The sequence below is a fragment of the Halichoeres trimaculatus genome, unplaced genomic scaffold (assembly GCF_033239565.1).
Source record: "Halichoeres trimaculatus isolate MK-OKI-2021-1 unplaced genomic scaffold, fHalTri1.1 fHalTri1_scaffold_5, whole genome shotgun sequence".
In the NCBI taxonomy this organism is placed as follows: domain Eukaryota; kingdom Metazoa; phylum Chordata; class Actinopteri; order Labriformes; family Labridae; genus Halichoeres; species Halichoeres trimaculatus.
The window spans coordinates 35,364,704-35,378,982 of NW_027437183.1; the positions used below are offsets into that span (position 1 = coordinate 35,364,704).

The window sequence follows — 14,279 nt, forward strand, 5'->3', positions numbered from 1 at the left end:
GTCAATGAGCAGGTCCTAAAAATCCCAAAAGTTTCTCAAGTGTCAACCAGAGGAGTGGTTCCCAAAGTGGAGGTTACAAAATGCCTTTCAAAATCAAAAAACATTCACAGCTGCATATTTTAATTTTTAAAGAGACACATATCTGAATATGTCTTTTATTTGTTTGCTTTGTTACCTTGAGGTGTCCAACCTGTGAGGACGTTGGCATTACTGGAGGCTGATTAATTTGGAAACTACAGTAATTTGTGCACATAGGTAGTCTCATTTAATACAGATCAGCTAAATTAAAGGTTCCATATTAAGCTCCTTTTCTGCAGTTTAATATGGATCATTGATGTCTTCATGAAATGGTAGTAACATGTTTTGGTTCAAAAAGCCAATAAATCAAGCACAGCTGCATTGTTTCCAGGCTCTCATAGCCCCTCTGTTCAGAACGCTCTGATACCACCCCAAGGTCACTGAGAGAGGCGCCACGAGCTCCGAGTGCACAATGTTTGGAAAACATCAAAGCTTGTTTACTGTAACATAACAGGCTAAAGCAACAGGCTAACTGCAGCTAAAGTTAGCATCCTGATGCTAACACAGAGACGGGGGGTGACACTGAGGCCCAGTTTACACGACAACGTTTCATCTGAAAACGCTAAAACGCAGAGAAAAAAAATCAGCCTTTACACGGAAACGCTGTTGGACTGAAAATGCTATAGTAAGCATGCCAGGCCTGTAGGTGGTGCTGTCTTGTCCAGAAAGAGCTTTAGGGAGATCTCTACTGAAGTAGAGTTGAGCCAGCCATCAGGTGTATTGGTGAGTACTAAGTTTACAACTGGAGCAACAGATGCTCAGTTTGTTAAAGACAGTCAGCAGATACAGTAGACTGAGCAGCACGAGCACAACACGGTAGTTCGTGACAATCGTAACAACGGTACTGTTGTCCTGTTGAAAGCGCGTGCAAGGTGGAGTGTGACATAAGCGTTTCCACTGAAAATGCCGGCTTACCGTTTACACGGCAACAGTGTCGGAAGCGTTTCAGAAAAATCCCACTCTTGAGGCCGTTTTCAAAAGTTTGCATTGAAGGTCGGCTGAAACACTGTTTCCATGTAAACACGAGGCTAAAACACAATAAAACGTTTGCGTTTCACCCTAAAGCCGTTGCCATGTTAAAGGCCCCTAAGGTAAAGCTCTTACATCTGCTCCACAGCACACAGCATTTAAAATACTCACATTTCCAGGGTCCCAGGTTTATTGGCGGATGGTTGGTAAATGCGCCTGGATTTAGGACCAGTCTATTAGCTAGCCCTCTGTTGTACTGTCCAAAGTTGGAAAAGCAGTTGGAAGTGAAGTGACTAGCACACACATGCACAGTTTTACTGAGTGTAGCTGGCACATTTCCCTCATGAATGAACTCTAGCCACTTAGTCTTGTCTTGTTCTGAGATGAGAAGCTTGTGCATGGAACTATGTGTCTGTTTACAGCCAAAAACAGAGCAGTGATGGCTTTTCAACTTTGGCATTCTCCTCCCCGCTGCTGGAGAGATTTTACTTCCTGGGCAGGGAGGGGGTTTGGGGGTATCTGCTCAGGTGGACCAATCAGGTCAGACTTGCTCCTGATTGGTCAAAAAAGGGAATTGCTGGTGTCGGAAAACCCTGAAAATTCCAAACAGCTCGTTTGAGGTCAGGATTTTGCATTCACAAGCACTACTAAGTACAGGTTTTGTCATTAAATATCACATTTTGTGGGCTGGAGGAAAGCCAAAGACCCACAAATTTCAATAAAAGACTTAATAAAGTGATTTTGCATAATATGAGACCTTTAGGTATCCCAGGCCTCTTTTGTTTGTTTTTGGATTGATCTGTTAGCGTCATGTTACAACAGGAGGTCACAGACTGAAAAGTTTGGCATCCCCTGGTCTTGGCTGCAGCCTCTCTGTTCAGTGTGTGCTGATGAAGAAATGAGCTCTAGAGACCAAAACAGTTATTTTTATAAGGGTTTGAACATGTATTTCTGCTTTTAAATCTGCTTTTTTGAATGGGTGTGTATGTGGTCTCTGGTGTTTCTGCAGCCGGCCTCAAGTGGACATTTAATAAACTACAGTTTATCTGCATTGGCTTTATATTCATAGACCAGGGGTTGCTGCCTGGTGACCTGTTTTAATTGGACTGCAGTGCCACCATTTGGCCCAAAGTCTCACACACTTAAGTGAAGCTATGACTCTTCACAAGGTGTGTGTTTGATTTAGAAATGGTTGGAGATCAGGTCTTCTTTTTGCCTTTATCAACAGCTTTGTAGCGCTGTTGTTTGAAATGTGACAACATGAAAACTTTGGAAGTTTGTACAGTAGTTTATGAGCTGGTTATATTTAGCTACTGCTTTGACAATACTGGTCATGTCCTGTCAGTCATCTACCAAACAGAGCTAACCTCACTCTTCATTTATTGCTAGACTCTCAAGTTTGAACACACCACTGCAGAATAACTGCTGACTGTGGGTTGGAATGGACATTATCACAAACAGTTTAGCTCCTGTGGTAGCCTTTAGCCCGGGCTGTATCACTCTCCGGTTTATCTTTCTTCTGCTCTTCTGTCCTTTTTCTGTCTGACAGTTAGGCTCCAGTGTTCACCATCACTACAAAATTAATCACAGAAGTCATCTTATCTCTACTTAACTTCATCAGCTGACATGGTATTGTCATAAAAACTTAGACGTACCATAAAACAATCTGGTCCTGCCCAACCCGAATCATTGTTGTCTCTAGGTGTATATACTTTTAATACTGGATGCCGTGTGTGTTTTTATTCTTTTAAGGCCAGATGTGACGTGTCAGTCATTTCAGACGGTATCATACCTCCTAGCTGTCAAAAAGCTGAATAGTAAAAGGCAAAAAAAGTTACCTCCTCGTGTATTCTGGCCAATCCCAGCAGATTTCATTTGTGGCATCTCAAAAATGATGACACAATCTGAAATGACCTACGCGTCACATCTAGCCTTAAAGGTACATACGGGTAAATGTTGCATCCGCTCTAAATGAGATAAAGTTTCATTGAATTTGATTTTAACCACTGCAGGACTTAGTTGTGCATTAGCAACAGTTTCCCACTATCCCACTTATTGACAGAGCTGTGTCACTTCCAACATGGCTGCCTCCTTGGTTTCACAGAAACAGATTTTCAAGGCATCAATTTCATGTAAGTTTCACTACCGACCTCCATTAATTTGAAACTGAAACTGCATTAGATGAATCCTGAATATATATAGATACAGTACATGCCAATTTGAAGATTTTATCTCCTCTGGTTTTTTCCCGAGGGGTAGCTTTATTTCAATGTTGCAACATCCCAGAATGCATTGCATGTGAAGGCCTCTCAAAAGAGTCAGAATTGTATATATAAAAATGGTTTCATTGTAAATTGTATATAACTACCCCATATGATATTTTCCTTAAATATGTGATTTTTTCTGTTACTGAACCTTAATTTGAGCCTAAAAGGGTTTAATTGAAACGAGAGCCCTTTACATTAAGGGCGTATTCAGACCTGGACTGTTTGGTCCACTTTGAACGGACCAGGGTTCGTTTCCCACGTTGGTGCAGACTTTTCATGCAGGTGTAAATAGACACAAACGAACCCTGGTGAAGACCAAACAACCGGGCCGAGATCCACTTTTTGAGGTGGTCTCGGTCCACTGCCACACAAACTGTGGTGCGGTTCGTGGTTCTCCGGTGCAGGTCTGAATACAAACCAAGGTCCATCCAACTAACTACAGGATACATGCGCCTTTTGGGCCTATAAAGCCACCGTAACCTAACCGTCTTTGGTTCATACCTGATCCTCAATCTTCTGTTGCTAGCATGTTGTGGGTCAGGACACACAGAGCATAGCGTCTCCTTGCTGCGTGCATTCGTCTTCGCTGTTCCAAAATTGTAAACGGTGTTGTTAAGCTGCTTTGAAGGAGCTGCTCTTGAAACAGAAAATGATTTTGCAGCTCTAATAAGAGCACAAACACACGTTTACCTCCATTTTCGGGTCTTTACTCTGTGTGCCGCCCTTTGTCAGTGCTGTCCAATGAGAGCACTGATCGTCACACACGTGGATGTGTTTACAGAATATAGTCCACTTGCAAAAAGTTCAATCTGAATACGAACCGCACCAAACGAAAAAAATAAAGTCCGCTTTTGGTCCGGACCAAACAAGTGGACCAAAGGACTTTTCTGGTCTGAATACAGCCTAAGTTAACCCTTTGTTAGTTGTATGTAAAGGCATGTTTCATAGTTTGATGCAGGAGTCCTTTCAGCAGAGTGCTGAACTGTTACAGGCAGATTTTGATGATAAAAAAAGTTGAACTAAATGTCCATCTGGAAGAAGCTGGAGTGACTCCACCCAATTCTTATTCCCAGTTTTCAAAAGTCGACATCCCTTGAATTTGAAACCAGCTGGAAACAATCACTTTAGTGGTAATTTTTCAATCTTCAGTTATCTCTGTCCCATAGGTTTTAGTGACTGAGAGCAGAGATTGAGGACACACAAACAGACGCAGCAGGAATGTGGATGTGTACCCCCAAAAACAGCGAGTGCTTGATACACTTTGTGTTCAGCTAATTAACAGCTCCATGCTAATGCCAGCGTTTTTGTTTATAGTCTGAGCCCGGACCTCCTGTTTCATCTCCAGACCCGAGGCCCTCATAGAAATCTCCCTTTGTACCAAGTTAATCTTTACAGTGGCCAAGTGAGACTGTTTATCATAAGCAGCGCTAATTAGATTAAAGCCTAGGCTGACTCTTTGGGCTGGAATGTGGACTTGCTTTTGGTCTTGAGTGCCCCCTGACAGGAGATGATGTGGTTTTAAAGGGATGGTCCTTCCTTCAGAGCCACAAGCCTGATGGGCTTAGGGCTGATTAGAAGTGCTTTTCCTGGAGGATTTCTCCTGCTAGTTGTGGGAAAATAGTTCAAAAAGCAGAATGTGTGCGTTGGATTAGCTCCGGGACAAAACAGGAATCACAGCATTACTGTGTGTGTGTTTGAAGGCTGGAGCAGGCGGATAAATGTGCCACAGGATACCTGCACTGTCTGCCCTTTTCTCCACACAGCTGTCCAGGCGACGGCCAGTTGGCAGAGCACTAAAAGCAGAGGATATCCTTGTTTGTATGAACAAGGCTGCAGATATAACAGACTGCTGCTACCGAAACACCGACTGAAACTCTGAGGCTAATGAATGCAGCAGCCATTGTGTAACACATCTTGTGTTTTTAGCAATCTGGAGCACAACTGGGGTTTCACTTCATCACTGTCAGGGTGTGTTAGCTGTTAAAGGCTGCAGCGGTTGATCTAATAGAGCTCTCTGCGGCACGCAGGCTCTTTTCCTCCCTTTGTGCAGACATGAGTTCATGTTTGAGCTGTGTTCTTTTTGACCCAAAACTTGACTGCACTTGAAAGGTCAAAGCCAAAGACTCAAAGCTCAAAGCATGCGTTAAATACGCCTTACTTTTAATTATTAGCACTCTTAATTTGTTGCCTGTTCTCATGCTGGTAGGTCAGCTTGGCATGAGATGTTGGACGGTCAGTTAGACATACCAGCACATATAATTTGACAGGAGGAGGAAGCTGCTCGAAATCGCAGAGTGATTCAGATTTTTCTTGATAAGCTGCAGCCAGGTTTTTCCCCTGCAGAGAAGCTAACGCTAAGCTAACGCTGTAGTCTCTGATCAGACAAAACACTAGGCACAAAGTAAATCTAGCAGGAATTTTGGTGACTTCTGCGATTGAAAGCAACTTAAGCTGATGTTGCTATGCAGCAGCCAGAGTTTGACTGGGGCTGAACAATGCAGCTCAGCATGGCCGTAGGCAAAGTCTCTGCTAAAGAAGTTTAATCTGCTAATCCACTCTGTTTTCATGTGGCTGTAGGATTTGTCAACCTGCTGCCTTTTCGCTTGACATGGGTCAGGATTGGCCTGGCTGTGCTCACAGGAGTCCTGCCCCGCATAAGACCCCCTCCCCGTGTGTCTGCGGTAATAGAAGGGGAAGAGCAAACCCTCAAACCCTCTTCACATCTTCCCCCATCAGTCAGCCCGCATTCTTTCACTAATGAGCCCCCCACCACCTCCACCTCTCCTCCCCATTACCTTCCTCCTGCTGCTGCCCTGCTGAAAGGCTGCTTACACTGTTCAAACTTCACTAATGCAACACCAACATGACCAAATCACACCTCCACATTCTCAAAATGCACTTTGTCACACAGCCTCATGCTTTACATTTCTGCTTTACACAAACAATGTTTTTTACAAGTGCTTCATGATGAAAGAAATCCTTAAAGGTGGGGCGGTGCTTTTTGTTTTTTTTTTTGGCTTTATTTATACTGTCCCTCTGGTGCCCCTGTAGCAGCCTTACCAGATTTACTTTCCTCTCGCAGGTGTTAACAAAAAACATAAACAAACATATGAATAAATCAAAACCTTATTTCAGTGTCTGTCCAAAACGCTTCTCTTGCTGCGCTCTCTAAGGGGCTGTTTACATGGCAGTGGTTTGAGGAATAAACGCAACAGTATTGTTGCGTTTGCGCCTCTCTTTTACAGGAAAACAGCGTTTTAGCCGACCTCCAGAGTGGATTTTTTCTGAAACCCTACAACCACCGTTGCCGTGCTAACAGTAAGCTGGCGTTTTCAGAAGAAACCCTGACGTCACGCTCCGCTTCACACAAGCGCATAGAACAGTCCAACAGTCCCATTGTTGCGATCATCGTGGTCTACCATGTTGTGCTTGAGCTGCTCAATCTACTGAATCTGTTGACTGTCAAAATAAGCATGTGTTGCGCCACCTCTGTTCTTAGCATTCACCAATACACCAGATGATCAGCTCAACTCTACTTTGGTGGCCATCTACCAAAAACTGATTCTGGAAAAGACAGTTATAGCGCCAACTACAGGCCTGACATGCTTACTACAGTTTTTTCAGTCCCTCAGAGTTTCCGTGTAGAAGCAGATTTTTTTTTTCACTGCATTTTAGTGTTTTTAGGTAAAACATTATTGTGTAAACGGGGTCTAAGGCTCCCCACTCCACAAACCCCTACCCCTGTTTTTTCAACACGCATATAAAGTAGCCACGCTGGATGTTCAGACTGAGCATGTGCAGATTTTCAAGCCTGTACAAATCCCAGAATCTGTCTCTAAACTAATCAAAACACTTCCTTCTTAAAACAGTGCCAGATCTTAACAAGATCTTGCTGTAATGATGAGGTCATCAGAGAACAGGTCTCAAACACCAAGGACTGACTGAAGCCCCGCCCCCAACAGGCCTCTAATGGGCTGGCCAATCAGAAGGAAGGTGGGTTTGTGAAGCTGGGAGCCTTAAAGAGACATCAGCTTACATAAAGCATTTCAGATAGAGGCTGAAATAAGGGTTTTCTGACACAGTTAAAAGAAAAACTTTTTCTTTCTCATTTTTTTCCCCTGTAAATTATGCAAAGATGCCACTGGAGCACCAGAGGGACAAAATTAGGGATAGGTACCGAATCAGGTACTTTTATAGGTACCGATCGAGTTCTGTCAAAAGTACCGAGTATTGATTTATGTAAAATTAAAAGGTACTGTGTTTTGGTACCTAAATGTATCCTTGTGACACTGAGGGAGTGGAAGAGTAGGCAATACTGAGCATGAACACAGCATTGTAAGGTTATAAAATGAAAAATAGATATGTTAAATTGAAAAAATTATATTGTAATATTAAACAAATTGATACTTTTTTTTACCATATCAGCACAAAAAAGTACCGAAAAATTGGTACCGTTGTGTACCGTTTCCGATTGCCAGGTACCAGGCATTGGTACCGTATCGTTTCAAATGTGAAAGGTACCCATCCCTAGACATAAAAAAGGGCAAATCCCCCCTCTTTAAGCTTTACCCATGGTTACACAAAACAAAGGATCTAAAAGCTATCAATAACTTTGCCTCAGGCTTTCATGCCTGCTCAGCATTTAAGCTTTGAAATATGTGGTGTAGCCCTGTCTTTGGATTATTGGGGACTTTGATGTCAAATTAGAGATAATGAACATTCAGTGTTTGGATGGACTTTAAAATAACCCAGTCAATTTCACAACTGCTAATGAACAGTTCTTTGATTCAGAGCTTGTCAAGAGAGACTTCACATATTCTGAGTTAACTATGAAGAGTTTGGAGTGTAAGATAGACATGCAGGATGGGTCACAGGATGCTTACCTATGAAGTGAGAGCTGTGTCCAGCACCCTCTGCTGCAACACTCAGGCCATCATTGCACAGAGAAAGCAGCTGGTCAGTGACATTCATTCATTTTCTGAACCGCTTATCCTGTTCAGGGTTGCAGGTGGCTGGAGCCTATCCCAGCTGTCATTGGGCGAGAGGGGGGGTACACCCTGGACTGGTCTACCATTTTTATTTTTGACAGTTTGAATATGTTGATAAGCACATGGGGAATTCTTTCCCTCCTTAATCTGTCATTGCACTCTGCCTCTTTCTGGCCACAATGACCTTATTTGTTAGTACGTAATGCTGTGAATGCAAAAAAAGTTTCTTTAATCAATTGCAGGATTAATAAATCACTCTGCGGGCATTTTCATATCCGCCTCCCAGTGTGTTCTGATGATCTGCATAAATTCTACATATTCATGAAGCCAAACACACTGAATGGATTGCAAGAGTTGTTTGCTCATTTGACAGACACAATTTGGTTTGTACATAGGCTAAGTGTGCACTATCAAGTTTGCACATTTTCATACACATAAACCTTTTGAACAGGGGTAGACAATCTTTTCCATGACTCGTGCAACTATAAAAGACACTCATGCCCAAAGTGCCTATATAAATTTCTTTCATATTATCATTGACAGTCGATAAGAAAGTTTCCTTGAATGGTTTTCCATGCTTCCATTGCACGTTTTTTAACAGTAAAGAAAGTTTTGAATGTGTTGCTTTGTTTTGCATACTTCGTAACACTGTTTTGCCGCTAAATAAATGTGATTGCGAGGTAGCAGACTGATGTCCCAAGAGATTTGCAGTGAAGCACTTGCAAGACACATTTGCAAATTTGTAACATCGATGATTTGAATTTATTATTTAAAAGTTATTTGTTAAATTTTTACATAAGAACATTTAAACTGTGCTGAACTTCTTGTGTTCAATATAATACAACACAATAGTTTTATAATCTATGTCATTTATTTTAATTTATTTTTTCCTTTGTCTCATTGTAACTATTATTTGCATGCCAACATAAATAGCCTTGCGTGCCAGCTCTGGCACCCGTGCCCTAGGCTGCCTACCCCTGCTTTAGAAGATCAGATCCTTAGTCATCTTTGTGAAGTGGATGCTATTTTCTTTTATTTAGGCACCAACATGGTTTTATAATTCAAAAGAAAGATCATGGTTTGAGTTTCAGTGCACTCTGGACGCTTTACGTCGCTGATCCCAGTTAGAGAAACTAAACCTGCACATGGTTCAAAGTGACAGCCCCCTGGATGCAAGTCCCTTGTTGAAGAAAAAAAAAAAAGAATCTTTATCCAGACCAGCCAACATGTGAATAAGTAAAAATTTTGGGTATACTTGGGTATACGTTACTTGAGTAATTATATTTTAGCAACTTTTTACTTCTACTCCTTACATTTTCAGGCAAATATCCGTACTTTCTACTTCGCACATTTCAAAAATAGCCTTGGTACTCCTGTTTTATTCCAGCTGGTCATTATTTAAAAAGACACACACCAAAATGTAAAAACCTTTCCTAAAATCTTTTAGACTTTAAAGTGATACTCCGGGATGGAACAAGTTGGGTCCTATCACAAGGTTTAGGGCAGAAATTACCCCTACAGCAGTGATTTTGTGCAGCAGAAGCCCAGAGCACTCACACCAAACACCCCCTCCCTGCTCCTCTGCCGGTTTCCTCTGCACTCAGACGGGGCCATATTTTACTTGACCCAAAACACAAATAAACAGACTCCCATCAAAAGAAGCTGATATCAGTCTGCATTCACGCTTTATTTAGAGAATTTTCAGCACGTTACTTTCACACAAAAACACCACTAAATAAGGCTCTAGTTCTCAATGTGTCGTAAAACGGCGCTACAGCTACAGAGCCACAGCTGGCTATGGGGCGCTCGCCGCTTAGTGTATCAGTCTGCGCGTGCCAGATGGGACGGTGGGAGTCCGTTTATTTGTGTTTTGGGTCAAGTAAAATATGGCCCCGTATGAGTGCAGAGGAAAGCAGCAGAGGAGCAGGGAGGGGGTGTTTGGTGTGAGCGCTCTGGGCTTCTGCTGCACAAAATCACTGCTGTAGGGGTAATTTCTGCCCTAAACCTTGTGATAGGACCCAACTTGTTCCATCCTGGAGTATCACTGTAAGTAGTTTTGAAAATAGTACTTTTACACTTTCACTTAAGTAAAACGCTTGACTTGATACTTCAGCTTCTATAAAAGTCTAATTAAACCGCAGTATCTAAACTTCTACTTGAGTAATGAATGTGAATACTTTGACACCTCTGGTGAAAAGGCACAGCTGTTGAAAACCAGTTTATTGAAGGTGAACTTTAATAGAAAGAGTGAAGACATTTCTCTGTAGATCTCACTCTGCCAGCTCACCACCTGAACATTTCATCACATCAGCAGTAAATCTTTGTCCATGAATTCTTGTGTGAGAGCTATCTCTGCAGCCAGCTTGCACTTGTCTCTCAAAGGAAGCGTGTGGGGATTGTGTGCCCGGGCAGCCGTGCATTTCTTCCTGTTTATTAAATAAGCCATGGCCACAGCCCGGCCAGAGCTCTGTCATCAGGCATGGCAGCCAAAGGGCAGCTGTTGCTGCGGCTGCTCTGTTTGTCTCTGAGGCTTCGCTCTGAGTCACACCTCTTCGTATTCAACTGAGGGGAAGTGTGTGCTTATTCTTGAGGATCACTTTCCTTCCCTTGTTTTGGTTTCCTACAATAAAAATGGATTTATTATTCATGGCAGAGGTGAGACAAGTGGAACAGATGAAGTCAGGGTTTCACTGATGAAAGGAGGAACATCACACCCATCCATACACCTATAATTTAAAAACTGAAATAATAATCCCCTGTCTTTGGAAAGATACACAATGACATCTAGGATATACAGGTCTGAGGTGTGAACTTTCAGCTCGCCACAACAAAGAAAGATTCACACTTCCTGCCTGTAAGTGATACTTACCTGTACCCAAAAGGTACCTGAAATACCCTTTAGTGAAAACTGGAAAACCCACTTCCTGTCTTTCAGATCTTTGGGGAGACAGAGCCTGTGCGGATGACGTCAGAGGGCTCAGACTGTCGCTGTAAGTGCATCATGCGCCCTCTGAGTAAGGACGCCTGTCTGAGGCTGAAGACGGGCAGCGTGCGGGTGGAGGATTTCTACACGGTGGAGACGGTCAGCTCTGGATCTGACTGTAAGTGCTCCTGCACAGCCCCGCCGTCGTCCCTCAACCCCTGCGAGAACGAGTGGAAGATGGAGAAGCTGAAGAAGCAGGCTCCTGAGTTACTGAAGGTGAGCAAGGACTGAGTGTGACGCCAACAGACACTGTTAATAAACGTTCTTTATTATCTTTCATTTGTTGTGTTCAACACTGATCCCTTGAAGAGGTTTGATCTGACTGGAGCCAAATCAAACTCAATAAACAGCTGGTTAAAGCAGATCTGGCCTCTGATAGAAAACTTTTGAAGAATTTGCTCCTGCTTTTTCTGCATTGGAGAAAACCACAAATCCCTTATTATGAAGCTCATATTGTATGCTGAGATGCTTCATCATTAAAGTTTCTCTAAAAACCATCAGTCCAAACCAAGAGGCAACATCCGGTCAGTAAAAATGAAGCCTATGAGGAAGTGCTAAAAGTTGCTGCTCATCAAGAATCTGCTTGAGGCTGGCTGCAGAAAGACCAGAAGTCAAGTACACACCCAGACATAAAAACAGACTTTTACGGCATTAAAAACATATTTACAACCTGGTTCAAAAAACAGCTTGGGTCTAAAACACTGATTTCACTATCAGCACACACTGTATGGTGAGTGAATTTTTTTCTAACTTTTCAGTTTAGAAGTTATTAGGATCGTTTAGTTGTCCATCCAAAGACACAGCTCAGGTCACGTGACTGCCGGGCGCCCTGTAGCTGTTTGATAAGAAACTCACAGACAGCATCATATTAAAGGTGGCTGTGTCTGCGGATTGGCTTCGTTTCAAATGTCAGGAACAAATGAGTGATGTTGGGGAGGCTATGTCCATGTTTTATACAGTTGGTGGTCCAAACATTCAAATACACACTGCAAAACTTTAAAACTATACACTAGTTGTCTCATTTGACTGAATGAGTTAGAGTTTAGGGTTAAGTCTTAAAAATGGCTTATTTTAAAACTTTAAAAGACAAAATGACATCTGGATTGCTTGTAAAGAATGAAAAAATATGTCATTGAAGACAAATGTGCTATTTATCTCCTTGTATTTAAACCATTGTCTGTATTATAAATGGATGTAGGACTAGTGACATCACCCATTCGTTTCTGATTCAGAGCTTTTAAGCCGATTGTAATCGCAAGCTACTGGAAGTGCTGAACCCAAGAGGCGGGCTTTGAGGCTTTGAGCCTCCTTACTTACACCTACAGGGTGGCCACCTGTCAGTCAGGTGAGCTGTGCCTCTGATTGGGTCAACTCCTGATCTTAATATCCTCTAAAGTGCAGGGTCTGAAAAAAGAAAGAAAAAAACCCTGTACAATGCGTGCAGTTAGAGAGATGAGCTTTTCAGGATGACTTCATTTTTGTTCCAGGCTGTAAACATGTTTATTTCTGCTGAAAAATCGCCCAAGTCTGATAAGCAGATACTTTCTACTATATATGCAATTCCAGCCTCTTTTTGTCTTCCAATATCTATTTTTATGGTTAGATTTTAGTTTGTGCAAAAAAAAAGAAAAAAAAAAAAAAAAAAAAAAGATTTTAGTTTGTGCATTGGATTCAGCTGATTAATGCTACTGTTTCATTAACTGTTGCACTAGTTTATTAATATACTATTCTTGCAATATGCATTAGAAACATGTGAAATGCATTTTTTAATACTCAACTGTGTCTGTTAACATTGATAGTATGTAAAGTTAATATCTTGGTTCAGACTCTTTAACATATAATTTTTCTTTTTTTTTTTTTACCCTCACCTTATAAGAAAAAGAGAATAAATAATAAAAAACAAACATAAACAATACAAAAACAGTAACTACAATAGCAATGAAGTCATACATGAATGAATCGGTTGAGTAGAAATTACATAAATAAAATGAAAATTTTAGAATAAATCCAATTTGGTGTTTAACTAGCTTTATTTAAAAGTATGTCTTAATGCACAAAACCGAGGTCATTAATTTCCCATGCCCATTTAGTGTTGTTACATAAGTCGAGAAAGAAAAATTCCAGAGAGGTTGAAGTCTGGTGTCCGTGTCGTTTTACCTAATTTTGTTGCTGTCTTTTTTTCTTTTACGATAACCTCACAGCGTCTAGCTGAACATGGCTTTTTGATGTTTGTGAGTTTTTGTTTATGAGACGAGACTGAACAAAAATGTTAGTGGATGGTCTGTCAGACATTCAAAATGTGTGACACTTCTGCATATTGTGCGCATTATCTGTCTGCCAAAGCTCTAAAGTACGTATCAGCAACGCTACTGCTTCTCATCCTTGTTTGGTTACATCCACCACCTGACATGCAGCTCATACTCTGCACAACACACCTGTGGTCACTGGTCACACACACAGACCCTTTTACAACCTGCGCCATTACAAAGATGCATTTCGGCAACGGAAGTGGCAGAGAGGAAATAACACATGAGCCTTAAGTTCAACATAAACATCAGATTATTAAACAGTTTTATTAGCAATCTTAAAGGATAGTTTGAGTTTTTTGACATGAACCTGTATGGCATCCTCATCAATAGTTATGTACATTAGCGATGTCTTACCCCTGTCAGCGTCCTGTGACCCGAGATTTGGTGCGGTTTTGGTCCAGACAAAAGTAGTCCGGCAACATGGCTGGGGTCACGAAAATAAAGTGTTTTTCCTCTCACAACAATTTGTGTTCAAAAGAGTGATACATTTGCATCACAAAACTGCAAACCGGAAAAAAGTCAGACTCCGTTATCGCTTGGCACTACTTTCTGTTGCATATCACTGCGCCGTGCGGTGCATCCAGCTGACCGGCGCGTGTTGTCACCGTCATTACAACTTTAAAAAGTTAACGATAACATGTCAGACTACGACAATGATGAAGATGATTTTACATTTAGCACAGAG

General features: G+C 41.7%; 1 protein-coding gene across 1 annotated transcript in view; it reads left to right on the forward strand.

Moving 5' to 3' along the window:
• The window catches only part of LOC141790958 (olfactomedin-like protein 2A), a 49,781-nt gene that overhangs the window by 12,474 nt on the left and 23,028 nt on the right, over window positions 1-14,279 (forward strand). Inside the window, exon 2 of the mRNA XM_074671125.1 lies at window positions 11,238-11,501. Coding sequence (XP_074527226.1) covers window positions 11,238-11,501 — 264 coding nt within the window. The remainder of the gene's footprint in view (window positions 1-11,237; window positions 11,502-14,279) is intronic.